Here is a 24,133-nt window from a genome sequence, read left to right as displayed (position 1 = left end):
CTCCCTACTGTCCTCCATAGTGACTGTACCAATTTACGTTCCCACCAACAGTGCAAGAGGGTTCCCTTCTCTCCACACCCTCTCCAGCATTTATTGTTTGTAGATTTTTTGATGATGGCCATTCTGACTGGTGTGACGTGATATCTAATTGTAGTTTTGATTTGCATTTCTCTAATAGTTAGTGACGTTGAACATCTTTTCATGTGAGTAGGTGGAGAAATTTTATCCCAATTGGTTGCATTGGAGTGGATGCTCTGTGAATTGCTGACCTCGTTCATTTCCCTTCCTGGGTCATAGTCAAGGACAGCACCAGGGAGCCCTGATGGGAAGGGAGCAGAAGCCCAAAATGACGTCCAAAGAAAGAACTCCAAAAGCTTGGAGAAGCAGCAATGTGGAACACAGCTGTTGCCTGTGGCTGTCGGAGGCTGGGGGCTGATGGAGGGAGGATGGGGGACTGTGTTCCCAAGGACATAGGTGCACCAACACAACCCCACTGTTCAGCCCTTGGCTTCCCAAGTAACTATGAGATATGGAAATAGATACCACTGTTACCAAGAAAAGAGACACCAGTAACGTATTCTCTTCTCTTTTTCCCTCTCCTGATCTTCCCTCCTGTTTTCTTTTTCTGTCACTCTTTCTACCTCTCTCAGCCTCCATTTTCCAAAAGGACTTGTCCTGCAAAATAAACAAGTACATATATCTAAGTTAGTTAAGGCTGAAAAAAGTTCAGACATTGTGCAGAGAGAGTAAGATCATTGCAGGAGGCGCCAGCAATGATGTAGTTGTGGTGAGTGAGCACTGAATTTGACTGATCTTCCTGGCAACCAAGACAGAGAGGGATATGTAGTGGTTTCCAATGTTCCTGTTGTTCAATCAGAGGCAAATTAACCATTTGTCAGGAGAAAAAACTTTTTTCTGGTAATGAATTATAGGAGAGATTCACATGGAATTTGAATATTCCAATGGGCACGTCTCCAGAGTTGGTTTGGTTTTTTTTTTTTTTAAGTTCTTTGTATGGCTGTTTTCTTTTATTGCCAGTGTTAAATGTCTGATATTCTGTCACAGACCAGTGAAGTCACTTCCTCAGGGACTTCACCTCATGGTAGACAAGGCTGCTGTTTTCTGATCACCTGACTTGATGAAGGGTAGAGGTGAGAGTTTAGCCTGTTATTTGGAACACTTGTTTGAACACTCCCCAGCTAACTTTTGGATGTTGTGGAAAATGTCATGCTGCTGGACCATGCATTCATTCATTCAACAAGCACTTAGGGGGCTCTGGTGCTGTTCCACGCTCTATGCTCTCAAAGCAACCTGGAGGGGGACAGACGAACAGCCGTTACATGTGGTTTGAAGTATGAAAATAGAGGTCTGTGCAAAATGACACCAATTATGGAAACCTAGACAAGGAAATCATGATTTATTCGTAGGAATGTGGGGCCCAGGAATGGCTGCACCAAGGAGGTGACATTTGAGCTGGGTCTTGTGGACAATGTAGGAGTTTAAGTGGCTGAGTGAGCTGGGCCTCCCGGGCAGAGGTAGGACAGTGCCTGGAGTGGCTGAGGAGCAGCCAGTGGAATGAGGTTCCAGGGATCCCAGGAGACCGGGGAGAATGCAGTTGCCTTTAAAAATCTAGGCAGCTCAGGGGGACAGACAGTGGTGAGAAATTAGGGAATAATTACACAGCAAATGAAATGACACCATCCCCTGATTCACGCAGGAGCAGAACAAGAGCTGTGGAATCCCCGCAAAGAAGGAGAGTGGGCTCAGAGCCAGCCCTGTTAGGTGGGGTGGTGGGAGGCACAAATGTCAAAGGCCAGTGAGGGCTGGTTGGTGAATCCCGCTGTCCCCTGAGCCCCAGCTCTTTAGGAAAGTGCACTTCACCTTCTGGCAACCATCGGTGGTTGGGAAACGGGGTTTTTGTACCTCCCACTGCACGTGTTACACAAGTTGAAGATTTTCACGTCTTGAAAAGATGATGCAAAGCCAACTTTTGAAGTGACTGTACAAACCTTGAAACTGCATTTACTGACTGAAACAAAATCAAATAACAAGAAGTCCCCTCCATCTGTACATTAAATAAGAGGCAGGATTGGCCACCCTCTCCCCATTTTCTTAAACCCAGGTTGGCTATGTTTTCTTGGGAATTAGAGGCTTTCCCCTGTGGACCCAGCTGTCTAGCCTGGAGTCTAGGAAGGGGCCAGGCCTGGTAGTGGGGTGGGGAGAGCTGCAGGGATGCTACTCTTGGCTCGGATGCTGCCTGGCTCTCCTGAGGATAAGGGGTCATTCATTCATTTGCTCATCCAAGTGTTCATTGCACAAGCTCTTCAGAGTCGATTCCCAGCTTGTCTGCTTTTTCCTCTCCACCTCTTCCTCCTGCAGCTATTGGCATGTGCCTTGTTTTTGGATCACTCCTGTCTCACCTCTAAGCGTTCCTTCAGCTCTTCTCAGCCTGGGGGTGGTGGGGGATCAGGGATTGCTCGGGCCCAGGATAAATACAGCCTGCCCAAGAAACCTTTCTTCACCACTTCCTGCGCCGTGTAAATGAATGGCTCTGTGCCCTTGTCCCTGTTGGATGGGGCTTCGGGGCCACGTGTCTTTTCCCTTGAGGTTTGTGGATAAAGGTCAGAGAGCATGTCTGGTCTTCACGTGCCATCTTGCACACAAGAAAAGCTCAATAAATGCTAAGCATCCACCATGCTCAGGCCTCCAGTAGGACCTAGGAACATAGGGAAATGGGAGGTGCGGTCCTCACCCCGGGGTCCCAGAAACCCCCGAGACCCTCACAGAGGCATCTTGACCTCCTGTCTTTGCACATGACAATGCACTGAAGGAGGAGCTTCCATTGAGCTTTACTTCCTAATTTTTTAAGCAAATTAGGGGGCTAATGTCGTGACCACATCCCATTCTACGTAGGATAAAGTCTAGACCGTGACTTTTTCCCAATAGCTCCCTGCTTTATGGAATGAAGACTCTGCTGGGTGTGACCTATAGCAAGAAATATATTGTCATCTCCACCTAGTACACACATATCCACTTATATGGAAACAAAGATTAATGAAACAGGACTTACTCTTTCTATGTGTGAGACTCTTAGAAAATTTCTCTTCTAGACCACTCTATTTTCTGTTTTAAAAGGTTGGTACTAGCAAAGTGATTTCATACCTGTTAAAGGGTTAGAACACAATAGGAAAATCATTAGGGTAATTGTGGAGATTTTGGAGTCAGATGTACCCAGGTTTGTATCCTGGCTCTGGCACCTGGAAGCCGTGTGGTATTAGGCAAGCACTTTCCCTCTATAATAGAAGTCTCAGTTTCTTCATCTGTAAAATAGGAATAACACAGAACCTACTACATGGGGTAATTGTGAGGATTAAATGGGATAATATAAGTAAAGCTCCTGCCACAGAGTAAGTGATCAATAAATGTGAGCTTGACAAGGTCGTGAAGATTATGGTTTTTATTGTCCTGGTACCACTTGGGACTCCTGCTTCCTGGGGAGTGGTAGTCATGAAGGACTTTCTGGAGGAGGAGGCATTGAAGCACGGCAGCAGGTTGACCAGGACCCACTGCTGTCCTCACAGCAACCAGGAACTCTGTGTGAGCATCCCAGGGCCACTCGTTTCCTTTTCCATGAAGGACAGGCTTGTTCCCAAGGATATTTGGCTGGACCTAGAGCTGACCATGTTAGTTAGATACCTTTGCCTTTCACATTTAGGTCTCCAATCCACCTGGAATTGATTTTTGTGTCTGGTGTAAAGATCCAATTTCTTTTTTCCCCCTTGTTTCTGAATGGATAACTGGTTACCCTGCATTTTTTATTAGAGTCTCATCCTTCCCTGCTGATTTGTACATCACCTCTCTCATATATCAAGATTCCATATATACATGGATCCGTTTCTGGACTTGATTCTGTTTCATTGGCCTATTTTTCTGTGCCTGTGCCAGTCCCATACTGTCTTAATTACTGCAGCTTTATAGTGATTCCTGACGTCGGGGAGGCCTGTCCCCCATCTTGTCCTACCTGGGCTGGCTTCGGGCCTGTGTTCGTATCTGTGTGTTTCAGAATCAGCCTCTTCTGGAGACGGGTGGAGAGCCCCAGGAGCTCTGGACAAGAATCCATCTCAGGGTGCCTGGGCCTGCAGTACCTCCTGGACTCACGGCTGCCATGCACCCCGCTTGGCATCTGAGCTGCCCTGGCAGTACTTTCTAATTCATTTGCAGAGAAAAGTGCCAGGAACGTGCCTGAGCCTGAGTCCCCTCTGCCTGCCACTTGCCTGGTGGCTCCTCTGGTTTCCCTCCCAGGGGCTCAGTCCTCATCATCCTACCCAGGGTGCCTGCAAACTTCTTTCAGAAGACTGCTTGCTTCCCTGTCCCTCTCTGCCAAGGACATAACCCTGGACAGACAGGGATGTGTCCTCCACTGGCAGTGCCAGGGTGGTAGAGGAAACTCCCTGTACCAATGCTTGGTACAACTAGACTCTTTGGTTTAGGTGTTTGCAGATATTTCTTTTACTGAAGATAGGCCGGGGGAGTGGGGGGGCGGAAGAGATCTGTCACTCATGCCTATACCGTAGTCTGTCCTTGAGTGGGAAGACAGGTGGGCATCTTCACAACCTTGCCTGGAGACCATTCTGACAGTGGTTTGGATGCCAGGGAAATGACTCATCGCAAGCTCTGATTTCATGAAATGGCTTAAAGAAAGGAGCATGACTCATGGGCCAAATGTACATGGTTAGTGTGGACTTGGTAAATCAGATGTGCGCACCCTACAGTTTTCAGCATACAGGTGTTTACAGGCTTCCGGAATTCAAAAACACTTGCCAACTGTGACTCATATGCTTTGATATATTGGCTTTGGGGTGGGAGTTTATGGTGAACCATCCCCTGTTGACCCTGAACAAAGCCTTCTTCCCCTTGTGCCTCAGTTTACTCATCTGTGAAATGAGGATTTGGATTGAGTCATGGCCCAAATTCCCTTTAACCCTTGTTTCTGTGATTCTACATCTGTGGTTTAAGAGCACAGAAATCAGAAACCTTTCTTTCCGTCCTCTTGTCTACAAGACTCTTATTTCTGCCTTGCTTTTGCTTATGGCTGTCTCTCTCCTCCTCCTTGCATTGAGGAGGATGGTTGTCTCTGGCTAGCTGGGGCTGGGTAAGGGAAACCTGCAGGCCATAAAGAAGCTAGGTTTGAATTCTTGTGCAGCTGCACTGAATCTTATCTACCTCTTCACTTGGAGAGACTTGCTGATTCTGGATACCTGCTTGTTCTGTCGAGCTGAATCTGCCCTCTCAATACCGGGGGTCCGTGAGCCCCCTGGGGGCCTTGGCACTGGCATGGGTTAGCTGGCTGAGCCCAGAATGTGGTGGTGGCATTTGGCTGGGGTGCTTTGGAGTCTCAGTGCTGAGGTGTCTGTCTTGTTTCCTCTTTCAGACCGCCGATTATTCCACCATGGCCTCGCTGGCTGGAGGGCTGGACGACATGAAGGCCAACCTGACCAGCCCTACCCCTGCCGACATCGGGAGCAGCGTGCCGGGCCCGCAGTCCTACCCCATTGTGACAGGTGAGGGCACCTGGGGCATGGGGGGTGAGTGGCAGAGAGAGAGAGAAAGGACGTGTGTGTGATGAGGAAAGTGGCTTCCTGGTGCTTTTGGACTTGATTGGCCATCTTTGTCTTAATGAGGTTATAAGGTCCTGGAACAGGTCAGGCGGGGGACTGCTGGGGCCAGGAGTTGTGGCTTCGATGAGACATGGCTGTAGACGCTCTGATAAAGCCAGAGGAGAGCAAATGGCAAATGGACGATGGGCTGGGAGGGTGGCCAGGGAAGCCTTGTGTCAGAGGGGCTGGGTGATTTCGGGGCCCCTGTAGGTGGGGCTGAGTGTTCAGAGCGCTGGGATTTAGCCCTCTCAGGAGAAAGGCAGCCCTATTTGGCATCAGCCTGGAGGATGAGTGGGATTCCTGGCAGATTGTAGATTTCCTGGCAGGAATTTTAGATTTCCAGGCAGAGGTGGAGTTAAGAAGGGCAGGAGGTTTAGGCTTCCTTTCTGGAAGGCTCGGGACCAGCTGCTTTAGCTGTCAGTGTACAGATGAAGAGTTTGGGCCCTGGAGGCACACTGCTGGCTTTGAACTTGCCATTGACTAGCTGTGTCCTCTTGGGTAAGTTATATAAGAATTCTGGGCTGGGGTTTTTAAATCTGTAATATGGTGATAGCACCCAGCCCACAGTGTTGCTGTGAGGATTAATGCTGTAAACATATGAGGTGCTTAGACTCTGGTCTAGCACACACAAGCACCCAATACATGTTGCGATTATTACTCCTCTCATGGTGGCTGGTCACGTCAGGCTCACTGCTGTGAAGGGGCTGGGCCAGGAGGGTGAGACAGGCAGACACCCCTCCCTGCTCCAGCAGCACTGGGATAATTTGGACGGACAGACTCAGCCACCAGCTCCGGGAGGCTGTCCGACCATGTAGGCAGAAGGCAGTCTTGGATACTTCACATTAACAGACAGTGAGGGGCTGGGGATCACACTTTGGCCAGAGCCTTGAGGTCCAGCCTAAGGTAGCAGGATGTCCCTGTAGGTTGGTAGGCAAGACACAGGAAGCAGTGACAGAGACAAGGGGTTCTGAGTAATGTGAGTGGGCTGTAGTTGCATCAGGGCTGGATTCGGGTTAGAACTTTAGGCGGGGGTGGGGGCCGGATGAGACAGGCTCTCTCATAGCCTCATGTAGGTCCCAAGGCAGGGAGGGCCCGGCTCTGAGACCGGGGCTCGTGGGGCTCAGGCAGGAGCAGCCAGGACTCTGGCTGTAGATCTGGGCACCGCCTGGAGATCAGTTAAGAGGCAAGGGTGACTTGGTCCCCTGTCTACCTGAGGTGGGGCAAGAGCCTGGAGGGCTGCTGAGCCTGCAGGTCGGGGGGGTGTCAGTAACGGTGCAGGGATGGGGGAGGGGAACCTCAGTCAGAATGAACTTTTCCTAACATCACAGGTGTCCCATGAATCTTCTCCCCTGGGGTCATAAGAGTCTGTGACAAGACCTCTGACAGCATTCCCATTTTACAGACGCAGAAACCGAGTCTCAGGGAGGGGCAGTGACTTGCCCAATATAAGGGGTAAAGGGGAGAGCTGGAGCCGGCCTTCAGTCTCCTGGGTCCTTATTCTTTTCAAAGAAGCACAAATAATTGGGTAGGGGGGTGTGGTAGGGTAGAAAGAAGCCTGGACTAGTTAATAATAATAATAAGTCACTTTACTGAGTAGTTACGGAGTACCAAACATTCTGGTAGGTGAACTTGTTTTACCCTTGGAGGAGCCCTGGGAGGTGGGTACTGTTATATCACATCCACTTTGTAAACAAGGAAACGGAAGCCCGGGGCACTTAAGTAGCTTGCCAGAGATCACAGCTAGTGAGCAGCAGAGGTAAAACTGAACAGCAGGCCAGTACAGTCTGCCACTCTACCACACAGATCATCTGGGGGCTAATCCTGGCGCCGTCACTTCCTTGCTGTGACTTTGGATGTGTCTCTGATCTCTCAGGGCCCTTGTGAGGATCACATGAGATCCCCGAGGTGACTGCTCTGCAGAGGGAGGGTTTGTTATTAGGGTTGGGGTTCATGGGTTTAGACAAATCACAGGAAGACATATTCTACCATCTGCACAAGCCTATTTAGATGGAAAATAATCCAGTAAACGCTGAGACTATAGTTGCATTTCCGAGACTCTTTGTCTACTGACGTGGCAAACTGGTGGCCAGCTGCCCAAAGGGCTAATCTAGCCCACAGATATGGTTAGTTGGCCCCATGTAGGACTTTTTATAAATTTGAGTCAACATTGAAAATTTATAAATCTGGATCTCTGGCTTCCCTTGAAAAATCAGAAGATCTGGCCAGACTGGGCCGTATTCCCACCTGGTCGTGGTAGGCGGGGCCTTAGTGGCAGCAGCCCCTGGAGACATGGCCCCCGCCCACCTGCTTTCTCATTATCTTAAAAGCCTAACCTGGAAAGGAATTTGAGTTGAATACTCCTGATTTAGAAAGTTGTGCTAAAAGCCAGTTGGGTGGTTTAGCTGTCCAGGATCTGCAGAAGGTAAGTGTGGATGTGGGCTGGGTTTTCAGGTAAACCCTTGACCAAAGACTTGTTTGTATTATGATCAATCTATTTTAAAGTCACATCACAGAGCAGAAAAAGAATATAAATATCTCAAAGTCAGAATTATGCCTAATGTGGAAATACTAAAATTACTCTAATTATAAATATATAATACTTATATAATAGTATAATATTATAAATATAACCATTAGCTTTCTTGTAAGTAAACAGTAGCTAGCTAGAAAAATAATAGGGGAAAACATTAACAATAGCATCAAAAGAAAAAAGGTAGAATGCTGAGGAATAAACTTAACTTTAAAACTCCACTAAGGAACATAAAAGAATAAATGGAGAGATATAGCTTGTTCTTAGGTAGGAAGACTCAGTATCATGAAGATGTCAGTTCCCCCGAAGTAATATATTAATTCAAAGCATTTTCAATCAAAATGTCAACTTTTTAAAACTTGTCAAAATGACACAAATACTGGATAAATAAACACTCAAGGTAGCTAGAAAAATTCTGAAATAAAGAAATGAGTAAAACATAGCATATTTTAAAATGTTATGATAAAGCTACAACAATTAGGGCTTCCCTGGTGGTGCAGTGGTTGAGAGTCTGCCTGCCGATGCAGGGGATACGGGTTCGTGCCCCGGTCCGGGAAGATCCCACATGCAGCGGAGCGGCTGGGCCCATGAGCCATGGCCGCTGAGCCTGCGCGTCTGGAGCCTGTGCTCCGCAACGGGAGAGGCCACAACAGTGAGAGGCCCACGTACCGCAAAAAAATAAATAAATAAGTAAATAAAAGAAGAAAAAAAGCATCACCTTGCAATTTTATCAGAAAGCACCATCCACGGCGTAAGCAGTTCTACCTTAACAGGGAGACCAAATAATTGGTCTCCCAAATAAGGGAAATTGGTTTCCCAAATAAGGGAAAATTTTTAATAAACTTCGAGTGGGGAAGGCCTTTAAAAATCTGTTCCAGGGAGGACTTCCCTGGTGGCACGGTGATTAAGAATCCGCCTGCCAATGCAGGGGACACGGGTTCGAGCTCTGGTCTTGGAAGATCCCACATGCTGCTTAGCAACCAAGCCCATGCACCACAGCTACTGAGCCCGTATGCTGCAACTACTGAAGCCCGTGCACCTAGAGCCAGTGCTCCACAGCAAGAGAAGCTACTGCAATGAGAAGCCCACGCACCACAACAAAGAGTAGCCCCTGCTCACTACAACTAGAGAAAGCCTGCGTGCAGCAACGAAGACCCAATGCAGCCCAAAATAAATAAATTTATAAATCTGTTCCAGGGAATTCCCTGGCAGTCCAGTGGTTAGGACTTCGCGCTCTCACTGCTGAGGGCCTGGGTTCCATCCCTGGTCAGGGAACTAAGATCCCACAAGTCGTGTCATGTGGCCAAAAAAAAAAATCTGTTTCAAATACAAAAGGCAAAGAAAAATGATATAAATGACTGCCTAAAACAGCAATGTTTTATATACATATGTAAAAACACCCAAAAAAACAAAGAATAGAAAACTTTTTAGAAGTGGAACACAGATGACAAAAAGCAAATTTCCTTAATATATAAAGAGGTTTTTAAAAACAACTAAGAAAAAAAAAACAGTAGAAAAAACAGGTAAAGGAAATGAACATGAAAAAATACAGATGTCCAATGGCATAGAAAAAGACACTTGACTCATAGTTTTAAAACTACAAATTAAAATAATCATGAGATACTCTTTTTTTTGGCCACACCACACAACTTGTGGGATCGTGGTTCCCCGACCAGGGATTAAACCCGGGCACACAGCAATGAAAGCCCACGTCATAACCACTGGACCACCAGGGAATTCCCAGGAGATACTTTAATAAAATCCATTAGCTTATCAAAGATTGAAATGTTTCTTGAGGTCCAGTGTTAGAGAGGACATGAGAAACAGATATTTCCATACACAGTCATAGGTGTATAAATCAGTGCAGTCATTTTGGAAAGAAATTTGTCAGTATCTATCAATATTTTAAACGGACATACCTACCATCTAACTCAGAACTTTTATATGCACTTTAAGGACTTTATCTCAAGATATATTCACACAGATGCACAGTGATACCTAAATCCATATAATAATGACAGAATTATTTATAATGAAAAACAAATGGAAAAAACTCAGTGTTTATCAATAGGAGTAGGTTAAATAAATTATGGCTCCTTCACACAATAAACTACTCTGCAACCATTAAAAAGAATTAAGTAGAGCTATCTGTGCTGACATGAATAAATGTTCAAGATATACTTTTAAGCAAATAAATAATTTGTAGAGTAATATGTTTAGTATGATTCCATTAGTGTGAAAAAATATAAAGGACATACACACAGAGGCATGGACACACGTGTAGATCAGATGCATGCATATGAGGATTCAGTAGGAGAAGATCCCTAGCCTCTTCCCCTGCTTAATGGGACACCGTAGTGCTGTGCTGACACCGGGGTTCTCTGCTCAGTCCCACCCAGTGTCCCCTAGGGAATAACAAATATTTACATTGCCCCTTTACTCTCCTGAAATTAAGTTCATAAAAAATATAGCCTATCTTCACAAGTAATTTCAAATAAAATCAAAATAATACCCTAACTATAAGATAAAGGAGAAATGAAAGTGAAATTGTTTATAATTAACTGCTATGTACTTTGATAAGTAAATATTTGGCATGTCTAAACTGCAAGACATAATGGAGTAGCCCAGGGCTCGCTCCATGCACAGAATCACCACGAATGCAACAATCCCGAACACAGACTTAACTGCGTTTCACATACTGTGAGTGGGATTTTACGAATAGGTGAGGAACTCTTGGCAAAGTTCCAAATAAAACAAAGTACAAGCTTTGCTCAGTTTACACAGTAGTTGCATTCCTAGAAAATTCAGTGTTTATTAAGACCATGGAAACTGCAAGTTCACATTAATATGGGAATGAAGTTCCGTTCTAGATTTAAAGAATTATAAGCAGATTTCTCACCTACCAGCTACATGAGTGTTGGGCAGGACATGAAAATAGTGCAGGATAAAGGCAGATTCTTCGTTGTGTGGGACTGCTCCACTACAAGCCAATAACACCTGTCAATCATATAAAAGCCCCCAGAAATGTTCAAAACACCCTCTGGGGGCAGTTGATGATCCCAATGAGAGCTATTAGAACACCTTGAAGGAATGCCCCTGAGAGCTGATAGGATGGGCCTTCGTGTCACCACGTGGCATTAATATAATTCCACCTGTGCTCGTGGATGTGTTGACACAGTTCTGAACTCTTCAGGGAAGGGCTGAGTCTTCCAGCCCCACCCGTTCCTTCTCCCCTCCTCACAGGGTGCTCAGCTAGACTGCCAGCCTGGGGTCCAAGAGGCGGCTGGTCTGTGTACTGCTCCACCCTCGCCCTCACACTCCCGGCTGCCCAGGGAGATCTCATTAGAGAACGAGTCCATGTCTCTCCATCATTTATATGCCATGTTAAATTTTAATTTAAACTCCTGCTCTACCAGCCAGGGCCACGGTTTAGAAACTGCTCACCATTTGCAAAGCAGTGACATGGCCCGCCCATTCCTGCATCGTCAGCACTTTGGGCCTGTCCTGATTGGGACTAATTATCTGCAGGTGTATCCTTGAGCCACAGGCCTGCTGATGGGGCAGCCACTGTGCCTACCTGGCAGGAAAGACAGCAGGTGGACACCAGCAAAGGACCCGGCAGTCTTGCCCTTGGCTGTGCTCACCTGACCCTTTGCCTGGGAAAACAAAGTAACGGGGCCAGCCTGTGTCCTTTCTGGCCCCTTCCCCTGAGGACCATCTCTTTGTATCACCAGTTGGAATGGCAGGTGGAGACTGAGGGAGGCTTCTTCTGGTTAAACAAGTTTGGGAAACACCTGCCTGGTGCATGACCCAGGTCCTGGGATCTGAGGCATCCCCTGGGCACTGTCCCCTCTAAACAACAGAGAACATACATGGGCCAGTGGATGAGCACCCACGAAGACAGACAGATGACTGCCGAGTCCCCAGGACCACCAGCTCTGATTTGCTGGTATCCCAGGCTCAATGTTTGGAGTCTTCTATACCCCAAACTTGGTACCTGAAAGCAAATAAGTCCATCCTCTTCCACCTTTCTCATCTGAGCAATAGCTGAGGGCTGAAGGAAAGAGCACTAGACCCAGGAGTCAGAGGAACAGGTTTAAGCCTGGACTTTGCCACCTAACTGTCCTATCATTCAGCAAATAGCTTGTCTTCTCTGAGCCTCAGTTTTCCTATCTATGAAATGGGGATGACAATTCCTGCCCTGCCTGCCTCCTTTGGCTGTTTCGAGGCTATAATGAGACAGTGACGGGGAAGAATTTGAGAGCCACTAAGGGGGCATCTAAGTGTGTGTGGGCCGGAAAGGAGATCTGGAGTGTCTGGGATCCATTGTTGGCTCTTCCCAGCCTCCTTTGGGGCAAATATCCGACCACAGACAGGCAGGGTGGGAGGGTCCCGCAGAGCAACTGCTCACTTCACAGTCAGAGAGACCCTGGTTCAGAGGTGGGAGATGACCTGCTCAAGGCCACATCCAGTGAGTTAGAGCTGGATCTGGGGCTTATCCAGGGCCCTGGCTTCCAGAGCCTGCTGCCAATATGTGGTTGGATGGACTAAAAAAAAAATCCCAGTTTAAATTTCCAGAAGACATTTCTTTCAGCATATGACTGAGAATGTCAGCAGCAAAGCCAGACTGCCTGGCCTTGAAGCCCAGCTTCTCCGTATTCTAGCTGAGTGACCTAGGGCCCGTTACTAGCCTCCATGCCCAAGGTCCCCATCTGTAAAATGGGCCTCAAGATAGCACTCCGTCACAGGCTCCCTTCAAGGATTTCATGCATGGTCCACGCAGTCTTGGCCCAGTGCTTGGCACATGGTAAACACTTAACGAATGGTAGCTATTAGTATGTTCCAGGCCTTTCTGAACGACCGTTTGCTTATCTCTCCATGGGGAGCACCTCCTTTGACCTGTTTTTTATGAGACTTTTTTTTTTTTTTTTTTTCTGGTATGTGGGCCTCTCACTGTTGTGGCCTCTCCCATTGCGGAGCACAGGCTCCGGACGCGCAGGTTCAGCAGCCATGGCTCACGGGCCCAGCCGCTCCACGGCATGTGGGATCTTCCCGGACTGGGTCACAAACCCGTGTCCCCTGCATCGGCAGGTAGATCTCAACCACTGCGCCACCAGGGAAGCCCGGGAAATGCCTTTTAACTGTATAAATGAATGAGTGAATGAGGTGCTGAGAGGATGGGGCCATTTCTCAGTTCTTTCTCTGCTGCCAGTTGGGCCCAGCCCATAATCAGGCCTCAGGGACTCTGGAAGTTAGTGGAAACTTCGAGGTTGGGTAGCCCGACCCGTCACCCAACCCTGGGATCTATTCTATATCAGGACTTGGTTACCTCTAGTGATGGGGATTTCACTAGCTCAAAGGCAAAGAATCTTCAAACAGGACTTACCTGAAGCTGCTCTCCATTGAAGTGATTTCCTTTCCCACTGGCAAGCCAGAGCTGAGCTGTCAGTAAAGTCTGGGCCGGCATCCGTGCTATGAACTCAGACCCAGGCACTGGCATTCTGGGTACTCAGGGTCCAGCCCAAATAGTGCTTTTTAAACCTGAAAAAAAAAAATCAGAGCCCACATTTTACAGATCAGAGGAAGACAACCCAAATGTCCATGAGAAGGGGACTGTTCAGTAAAGAAGAGCTCACCCGTAAGATGGAGTACTGTGCAGCTGCAGGAAAGAACGAAGAAGTGCTTTATGTCCTGATTGGGAAGATCTTGGAGATACATTATTCATGAAAAGAAGCAAGAATAATATATACAGAATGCCACCTTTTGTGTAAAGAAGGGAGGGGCAATGGGAATGCATATTTGTTCACACAAGCATACAGAAGTTCTGGAAGGATACTCAGTAACCACGTTTGGGCATAGATGATGAAGTGGGTGTAGGAAGAGGACTTCTTACTGAATATCATCTACATTTAAAATTTTTTGAATGTTATATATATATTAATATACCACTATCAAAAAGTTAAATTTAGAAGTTCCTTTAAAACTAAGAGATTTCACATAAAGGCTAAAATGTCTAACTTGTTTTGAAAAATTAGAAGACTGTCCACCAGGGTCCACATTCCCACATGGCCACACTAGGGGAGCGTGGAGAAGGGGCCATCCCTTTACATCAGCCGTACTCTCCTGTTTGTCCCAGACTCCACCTGGCCAGCTTCACTCACTGTCCTTGCCTGCTGCTCCCTGTGAGTCTTCGACCTGCCCCAGGCCCTCCTTCCTGTCTCCTCTGACACCTATTCCTGCCCAATAGAAACCCAGGCCAGGAAGGGCTGACCACAGGCTGTCCAACTGGACTTGCCTGTCCCTGACTCCAGGCCTTTGCTCACGCTGTTCTGCCTGCCTGGAATGGCTTTCCCCAGATATCAGCTCGGTGTTATAAGTCATCTAATGGGGAGGGCCTGGAGTGCCGAGTGCAAGGTTTTCCAGAATGTGTGACAATTAGGCATTTCAGCCCGGTGCAGTGATGTCACATTCTGTCCAAACTAAATGTTGTGAACCTGCTTCAGGGGACCACAAACAGAGAGAAAACTCAGCACCCAAGATCGGAACTTTCCCCAGAAAAACTAGGCTATTTGCATTCCAGAAAGATTCAAGGTGAATCCAATTGGGGATTAAAGTATTGTTAAATAGACTCACAGTTATAGATTCTAGAGAAACCTAGAATTTCGGAATCTAAATGTTTGGAAGGATACTTAGCGGTTCAGAGAAGCCAGAGGTCTGATCATTTTAAAACCCAAATGAAATTCAAGCATCTCTGTAATTAAAATGGACATCAAAGGAAAATATGATTTGCTTTCAGGTTAGCACAGTGTTCCTAAAAACTATTTGTTGAATAAATGAATTAATGTTTGTGTAAGGAGCAGTGTCAATTAAAAAAAAATAATTTCAGGGGAAAGTACTCCAGTTGTTTCTGACCTTGTATTTTGTAGGATAAAAATAAACAAAGGTGGATGGCCATCCTGGTAATGCACTCATAGATTTTTACACTTGCGGGCAGCTTGGAAGCCGACCTTTCCAAATAGCCTTCGAGCAGGTCTCTGGGCCTCCAGCTTCCCAGCTGACCCTGCTGTGATCCATCTTCTTAAAATAGCAATTTCATTAGCTCGTCCTCCTGGTCAGAGATCTCCACTGCCTTGCCATTATCTGCAGGAGAAAACACACCAAACTGTAGCTCCTGGCAATTAGCAGAGCGGTTGCCATTCATCATTTCTTCATTCTCTCATTCACTCACTCACCTCTCCATTAAAACCCAGCTCCTCCTTCACATCAGACCTTAGCCTAGGCTGGGTCTTGTGGCTGTAGGGTCTCTGCCCTCAACATACCCATAATTTGATGAGGGAGGTAAATGTGGATGCATGTACAGGGCAAAACAAAACAAATAAGAAAAAGAAAGAGAAATACCAGGGAGAAGCCAAGTGCTTTTGAAGGCGTGGAGGAGGGAACTATTGCTTCTCTTTGACTGTGGGGTTTGGGAACATTTTGTGGGAGACCACGTGGAAGCTGCTCTTGGGGAGCCACGAACTCTTGGTTTCTCTGCTCTGAAGCTTGGTCTAGTCTGTTGCAATACCCCCAGCTTTACTAATCCCTTTTAAATCACGAAGGAATACGTGCTCATTGTAAAATAAATTCGAATGGTACGGAAGTATATGGAAACATGTGACTGTATCCCTTCACCCCCTCCCTAGCCTGTTCTGCTGCCAGCAGAGTTGATGGTTTGGTAAATATCCTTCCAGAACCTTTTCTATGCATAAAAAACGGTATCAGATTACACACATATAGTTCATTTCCTATAAAGGGGTTTTTGCTCTTCATACTGTTGGTCAGTTTTTTTAAAATTTTGTTTCATGCTTTATGGACACCCAACATGTTGGTAGGTCCAGAACTTCCATCCTTTCTAATGTTCTGGATGAACCATAATGAACTCTTCTCTAGCAGTATAGGCTAAGGAATTCCTACCTCAGGGCTAAGGGGTGAATCTCTCTCAGTATTTGATACCTGGGCGGCAGACGGAGAAGGACAGGGTTCAGGAAGGGAAGCGGGACGGGAACCTTGGCATCCATGGGCAGCCCAGGACTGTCAGCTTAGAGACAGCAGGCTGGGGGCCTGGCTGCTGCCTCCCACGTGCTCAGGGGTATGGGAGGAGGAGATGTGGCTGCTCTAAGCTCATCAGGGGAAGCCACAGGGAGGCAAGCTGTAGCTGAGTGCAAAGAAGAATTTTTTTTTAACAGTTTGATCTCTCTGAAGCTGGAATAGGCTGCTTCTGGAGATAATAACAGTGATAGCTAATGTTTATTGAGCATGTATTATGTGCCTTGGTTCATTTCACCCCTTACTCTATGAAACTAGGTACTATTTTTGTCCCAACTAACAGTTAAAAAGAAATTGCCTGAGTTCACACAGCACTAAGTAGCAGAACTGGTTTTCTCCTAACCCCTGTACTGTACTGCCTCTGGTGGTAATAAGCTCCACATCATCAGAGGTATCCAAGCAGAGCTCTTTCACATTCACCTGCAGCACAGTTAGACTGGCGGCCCCTGGGGTCTGTGGAAGCTGATCAAACTGTAGAATCTCTTGTACAGTCTTTGGAGCCAGACTGCCCATCTTTGGGTCTCAACTCTTATCCCACTTATGAATGGGTGACCTCAGTTGCAACTGTGTGTATGTGCCTCAGTTTGCCCACCTATAAAATGGGAATAGAAACTTGTTACATGGATTAAATGAGTTAATATTTCAGAAGCACTCAAAACTCTGTCTGGAACATGGTAAGTGCTAAATAAGTGTTGTTTTAAACAACTGGAGCTCAGGAAAGCAGCCTAAGCCAGAGAGCCAGGTTTAGGGGTCCTCCACAGCAAGGGGATGGAGAAGGAGCTCGCCAGGGTTGGGATCTGTCCAGCGTGGAGCAGGCCTGATGGCTCCCTGTTCTGGATGTTCCACTGGCCTCCTGTATTATTTTCCAGTTGCTGCTGTAACAAATTACGATGAACTTCACAGCTTAAAACAACACAAATTTATTATCTTACAGTTCTAGAGGTCAGAAGTCCTAAAATCAAGGTGTCAGCAGGGCTGTATTCCTTCTGAAGGCTCTAGGGGAGAATCCATTTCCTTGCCTTTTTCAGCTTTTTTTAAAAAAATTAATTAATTTTTGGCTGCGTTAGGTCTTTGTTGCTGTGCACGGGCTTCTCTTTGTTGCAGAGCACGGGCTCTAGGGACACGGGCTTCAGTAGTTGTGGCACACGGGCTTAGTTGCTCCACGGTATGTGGGACCTTCCCGGACCAGGGCTCGAACTTGTGTCCCCTGCATTAGCAGGCAGATTCTTAACCACTGTACCACCAGGGAAGTCCTTTTCCAGGTTCTTGAGGCTGCCCACGTTCCCTGGCTTGTGGCCCTTTCCTTTGTCTTCAAAGACAGCAGGGTATCATCTTTTGTCCTCTTTGACCTCTGCTTCTGTTTTCACATCTTCTCTCTGGGACTCTGACCTTCCTGCCTCTCCCCTATAGGGACTCTTGGTGATTATATTGAGCTCACCCGGATAATCCAGGATTGTCTCCACGTCTCAGAAATCCTAGATTTAATTACATCTGCAAAGTCCCCTTTGCTTTGTAAGGTGACATATTCACAGGCTTTGGGGGCCATGATTCTGTCTACCACACCTCCCCAGTGCCCACTATAAAGGTCTCCTTGAGGACTCTGCATCCCCTTGTATCCCGGAAGAACCATGATCTGGGAGGGGATCAGCACCTTTTTTGCTGTATCTGCCTGACTTCTCCCCACCACCTTTGTGAGCACTGGCTGGTCCTCACTGTGTCTCCTCCATCTGCCCCAGTATTGTGACAATCGTGCCCTCCCCAGGTACCTAGGGTCAAGAGACTGGAATATTGGTGCTCCTTGGAGATCATTCGCATCACTCCCTCATTGAGCAGATGGAGACACGGAGGACTGAGAACTCAAGTTCTCCCCACATGAGACAGCTCCAGAACCCACATCTCTTGGCTCCCCATCCTTGCCAGGCTCAGCCTTCCAGAACAGAACTTTCCCCCTCTCCTGTCCTCATTTCTCAGCCTGACTGGTCCACTGCCATGCATTGGGTTCTATGCCTGATGGAATCCTTTATTCAGGCCTTTTTATCACCTTCCAACCCAGCCACACCCAGTCCTGACTCCAAGCCTTTGCTTCTGCTGGTTCCTCTGCTTAGGATGCTCCTGTCATTTGCCCAGAGGTGGCGGTAGTCTGCTGTGAAAGGAAGAGCAATGGGCTGACTCGGATCAGGATCACAGATCTTCATTCCAGCTCTGCCATAACTCCCTGGTGACTTTGGGACATGCTTTCTCTCTCTGAGCCTCCATTTTCACATCTGCCCAATGGGAATTTATCATCCTGGCTCATCCTCTCCTTGCCGGACTTCAGTGAAGTGTACGTGAGCTGTAAGAAGCTATAGCCTTTCTTTTGACCTGACTGTGCCAGGTGCTCAGGTCCTGTGTCCCCAGCAGGGGGGTGAGTGTGACCTGGTGCAGGGCTTTGCCTATGAAAGGCTCTCACGACACCTGCTGAGGGCTGAGGAACCAGCAGGGCTGCCAGTCTCTGTCCATGTGACTTCAGGGCATGTCTCCAGGGAGCAGTCCTCAAGCGCCACCTCCTTCAGGAAGCCCTCCCCAATTACCCCACAGTCAGACCCCTCTCTGGGCCCTGGATCAGCCTACTTGTTATCCCATTGTGCCTTGACTTATGATTCTTTGTGTCCAGCCTAACTTTATCCTTAGACTATGAGGTTCTGAATTGTCTTCTGCCTACCATGGGGCATGGAACATTGTAGGTACTCGGGAAGTGTTTGTTGAATGGATGGATGGATGGATGGATGGATGGATGGATGGATGGATGGATGAACAAGTGAGCTAATATGTGGGGTTGCTACTAATCACCCCAAACTGTACCCATCTAGGTTATTATCAAGGTTATTGACATGATTCACACACTCACACACACATCTTTGATGAGCAAAAGGGACATTTGAATGCAAGGTATTATGACAATTATTATTTCTCTCCAAATGCATTAGCTTCTACTGGTTTGCAGCCTTTTTTTTTTTCCCACCAATGTTCACAGCCCAGAAAAAAAAATCTCTCTCTAATTTATCTCTATTAGCTTTTATTTGCATTACCCAAGAGGCTATAGAACTTCTACTCCCACCCCTAGATCTTCTATAAATGTTTGGTAAGGCTGGTTTTGGCACGAGTCCTTAGGGGGCACCTGCTGCCTGTCCAGACTTGCCCATCCAGAGGAGTGTTTGCCTTTCTGGAGCCACTAGCTCCTTTTGTAACCCTCTGTTAACCCAGGTCCAGGATGGTGTCACATGCCCACCTCAAGGATAGGGTGGTCAAATAGCCCGTTTGGAGGGTTGACCTCTGGAGTGGGGACTAAGGTAAGGGCTCTTTCCCCAGAGCTGGTCTCAATCCTGAATAAGATCTAGTAAGGCAAGAGTCACCAGCAGGAGTGATAACTACTACTTGCCTCCCACTCACCAGGCAGCAGACATTGTTCTAAGCACGTAACATGTGTTAACTTGTCTAATCTGCAAAACAACACTGTGAGAAAGTTAGTTTCATTATCCCCATTTTACTGATGCCAAAACTGAGGCACAGAAGAGCATAGCAACTTGCTCAAGGTCACACACCTCCTAAGTAGTGGAGCCAGGTTTCAAATGCATACTGTCAGATTCCAGAGGCCACACACCTGACCATTGTGCCACACTGCTCCTCACCAACCTGCTGTGTCAGGGGCAGTTAGGCAATCTGGCCAGAGGAGGTCCGAGTCCTGCAGAGTCCAACTTAGAGAACAGACCACAAACAAGGCTGTTGAGTAGATCAGGGCCATGCATGGGGGGCACGTGTGACGTGGCTTGTCTTAATCCCGGGTGCTATCTGGTTGAAGGGCATCGGGCTGACTCTCCCTCCAATAACCAGCACCGTGTAGGTCAGCCTGCACCCAGGCAGACCTCAGCAGCACAGTAGGCCCTCAGGGAAGGTCTGTTGAGTGGATGGGCAGATGACAGTGGCACTTCCAGCAACTTCCCACCTAGACCCAGCTGCTCTTTTGTTGTTTTGTTTTCAGGAAAGAAAGCAAAAGAAAAATAATGGTCACTGCTTTCCTTAAACAGACTTTCTTCCTCTTCCCCTGGGCAAGTGCCCGTGGGGAGGGTCAAGCCATTTCAGCCCTGGTTCTCTTCAGGAAGAAGTCAGCTAAAGCAACAGCTCTTCACACAACACCCAGCACAGCTTCCTGCTTTCTCATCCTCTATTGCCCTGCCTGCCTGAGAGCAAAAAAGACATTAAGCAACAGTCCAGGTGGTCAGGGGTGGGAAGCCTTGGCCCAGGTGCTTGGGCAGCCCGGCAGGGATCCACCACGGGGTGGCAGGGAGGACACTGGGGTGGGTGATCAGGCCCCGCTGGGCTGTCCTGGTCCTCAAGCTGAGAGCAGGCTGGGGTGGGAGGGCTCGCCTAATTGACCGGGGCCTTGGGGTGTATGTCCTCTCTTGGATTCCTGGGATGGAAGCATCATGGTCAAGGTGGCTGGGTTTGGGGAGGGGCAGGGGTGGCAGAGGGTGCCCTGAGGGGCTCTGAGCAGTGTCTCTTTCCCAGCTGGCCCGGCAGTGTTTCAGTGTCTTTCACAGCAAGTAGTGTCAGCCCTGGATAATTATTCAAAAGGTGTTGCCAAAAGGAAGACCCTAGCTGTCACGAATAGCCATCTGTGCCAGTATGGGGGTAGATTACAAAAGGTACCTGTTGTTTTATTATTATCTTTAGCTCTCTTTTGTATAATGAGCCTGATGGAGTAAAAGATTCCCACAGAGCTCAGCCTGGAGCCATGGAGCCCAGAGTAGGGCTCCCTGGCCTCCCTCCTCTGGCTCTGCAGCCCGGGTCAGCCGGCTCCTACCCCAAGGCTCCCAGGGTCTGGTCTAAGGGCCGGGCCTCTGGGCTGCCTGGAGCTGGCCCAGCTACTGCGCAGCTTCTCTGTGGGCTGAGCACACCTCCGGCAGGGACTGGCCCTGCCCATGTCCCCGCCCCCGGAGGAATCCCTTCTTTGACCTTTGTAATTATTCCTGTTCAATCTTCCTTCGTGTTTTTTCCTTCCCCTTTTCAAGGTGCTCAACTCCTGCGCTCCCTCCAGTGTATTAAGGATGTGAGTGAAATTGATGACTGGGATGTCTCAGGTCTTTATGATGATGAATGACTTTCACTGCCAAAGCTTTTATTGTCTGTGATTTGGGAAGAAGGGGGAACTGATATATCAAGGCTGCCTGTCACACCATTTAATACAGTTATAAATCCTGACGTCACTAACTGGTGGTCAGGAGCTGGAGAATTCCACCGGCCGCCGCTTTGCTGAGCCTTTATGGATTTTTTTCCCTCTCGCCTTTCTTTGCTTGACTGTCACAATTGTGTTTTGGGAGGGGGGGTGGGAAGAGCTGGATGGTGACTTTAAAAATCTCAGGGGCATTCTGGTCCAAGGGAGAAAGTGGGAGGCCTCCCCACCCTAAAGTAAGGGGAAATGGCAGGCCTTTGATTCTAAGGTGAGCAAAGAAATTGTTCAGTGAAACCAATTCCTAAAAGTATGCTAATAACTTCTTGCCTGTGCACCACCCTTTACAGTTTACGGATTGATTTTAACAGCTGTTATTTTTCAGATCTTCCTTCCATCCTTTGGGGGTGGGGGTGTGGCAGGGAGAGACTTGAGCCCCATTTTGCAGAAGAGGAAACTGAGGCTCAGCAAGGTGAAGCGACTTGGCCAAGGTTATGCCACACCAGGCAGATGCAGAGGGCAACTCCCTGGATGAAGCAACAGAGCATCACTGTTAGGAATGGTGGTGTCAGACAAGGTGTGGTATCAGACAGCCCAGGGTTCTAATCCTAGACTCCACTGTCTAGCTGCTGGTCATGGGATGGTCACTTCAACTTTATAACCCTCAGTTTCCTCACCTGGAAATGAGAATAACACTCTTCTCATAAGCCTGTTTTGAGGATTCAATGAGATAATGCATGGAAGAGTCTTAACAAGGTTCTGCCCCCATCAAAAGTGCCCAATAAATGTTTTTAAAAGATGGAACTACCGGGCTTCCCTGGTGGCACAGTGGTTGAGAGTCCGCCTGCCAATGCAGGGGACACGGGTTCGTGCCCCGGTCCGGGAAGATCCCACATGCCACGGAGCAGCTGGGCCCGTGAGCCATGGCCGCTGCCTGCGCGTCCCAAGCCTGTGCTCCGCAACGGGAGAGGCCACAGCAGTGAGAGGCCCGTGTACTGAAAAAAAAAAAAAAGATGGAACTACCATGAGAGAAGCATGTGGTAGGTGTCACAGGAGCAGAGGAGGGCCACCTATGCCTTCCTGAGCTTGTGTGGGGAGGTGGTCAAGGAAGGCTTCCTACAGGAGGTGACATTGGAGTTGATTGGGATGAGTAGGAATTAGCCAGGCTGGGGAGGGCGGATGAGGAAGAACATACCAGGCAGAGGGAACAAGTGAGAGAGGCAGAAACAGCACCAGGTGGGTGAGGAAGAGCCAGCAGCCCCAGGAGTGGCGAGTTGTGCAACTGAAGATGAGAAAAGGTCAGACCACAGAGGCTCCCAAGGACCTGGGATCATAACCTCTGGATTCTGGGAAGCCTTGAGGGGTTTTAAGTAGGGAGTGGCATCTTCCAAGAACTCTCTCTGGGGACTTGACAGAGGGTGAACGTAGTGTGGATGAGACCAGCAAGAAGACTGAACTTGTTGAAGATGGGTGTAAAAGTCCAGGAGAGAAAGGATGAGGACCTGGACCCAGGCAGTGGAGATGAGTATAGAGGAAAAATTTTGAGGGGTAGAATTGGCGATAGTCAGATGTAGGGGATAAGTGAGACATGGAAGTCAAGGATGGCTCCCCTGGTTGGAGTTTGGGGGACTGGGTGGATAATGGAGCCACCAGCTGAGACAAAGATGACAGGAAGAAGAGTTGGTTTGGATATTTTCTGGTGGCCCAGGGACGCCCAGGTGGAAACATCCAGAGGGTGATGGAGGAGGGGTTAGGGCTGGCGATACCAATTTGGAAGTCATGGGCATGGAGGAGATGGGTCACCTAGTGAAGATGCATAGATAGAAAGGCCTGAGAGCAGCAGAGCTCTAGGAAGAAACTGGAGAACAAGGATGGCTAGAGAGAAGAAGCCATGGAGAAGTCTGGGAAGAGGTGATTGGTGAAGGACAAAGCAGACCATGAATGCGCTCTATCTGGGAGCCTAGAGCAGTCACAGCCCTGAGATGGGAACAACAGAATTCTCTCTGGCTGCTTACGTAGAACTTAAGACTTTCAAGAGGCCCACAGAACCAGGCTTGGAGGCTTCACAGCCAGGAACCACACCTGAACCACACCTGAAACAGCACAGAACTGGTCTTGTGGAAACGCCACACCTTGGCCTGTGGACACAGAGCCCTCAGCTCACGTCGCTGTCACTGGACACCAGATGTCACCAGTAGAACCTCTATTCCACAGGCACCTACTTCTCTGCGTCACTTGCCTCTAGACTAACGACTCATACACGTGTGTCTACTTGATGGAACCAGGATGGCGCCTGTGCTCCAGCTGCAAGGGAGGCTGGGAGGTCAAGCTCCTGACTTCTGTTGTGAGGAGCCTAAACTCTTAAGGTGGAAAATTCCCAAAACAAAAGAAGGAGGTTTCCCTGGTGGCGCAGTGGTTACGAATCCGCCTGCCAATGCAGGGGACACGGGTTTGAGCCCTGGTCCGGGAAGATGCCACATGCCATGGAGCAACTAACTCCGTGTGTCACAGCTACTGAGCCTGTGCTCTAGAGCCCGCGAGCCACAACTACTGAGCCCAAGTGCCACAACTACTGAAGCCCATGTGCCTAGAGCCCGTGCTCTGCAACAGGAGAAGCCACTGCAATGAGAAGCCCGCACACCGCAACGAAGAGTA

General features: G+C 48.1%; 1 protein-coding gene across 8 annotated transcripts in view; it reads left to right on the top strand.

Annotated features, from left to right (window-relative positions):
• The window catches only part of PAX5 (paired box 5), a gene marked incomplete at both ends in the record, with an annotated part of 186,138 nt that overhangs the window by 100,978 nt on the left and 61,027 nt on the right, over nucleotides 1–24,133 (top strand). For all 8 annotated transcript variants that reach the window (XM_081236166.1, XM_081236165.1, XM_081236163.1 and 5 more), the window contains one exon: nucleotides 5,432–5,561. In XM_081236166.1, the coding sequence (XP_081092292.1) occupies nucleotides 5,432–5,561 (130 nt within the window). The remainder of the gene's footprint in view (nucleotides 1–5,431; nucleotides 5,562–24,133) is intronic.

Source organism: Mesoplodon bidens (genome assembly GCF_964165515.1).
Source record: "Mesoplodon bidens genome assembly, chromosome: 6".
In the NCBI taxonomy this organism is placed as follows: Eukaryota; Metazoa; Chordata; class Mammalia; order Artiodactyla; family Ziphiidae; genus Mesoplodon; species Mesoplodon bidens.
Note: the sequence above shows the minus strand (reverse complement) of the source record. Positions and strands in the feature narration are given on the sequence as shown.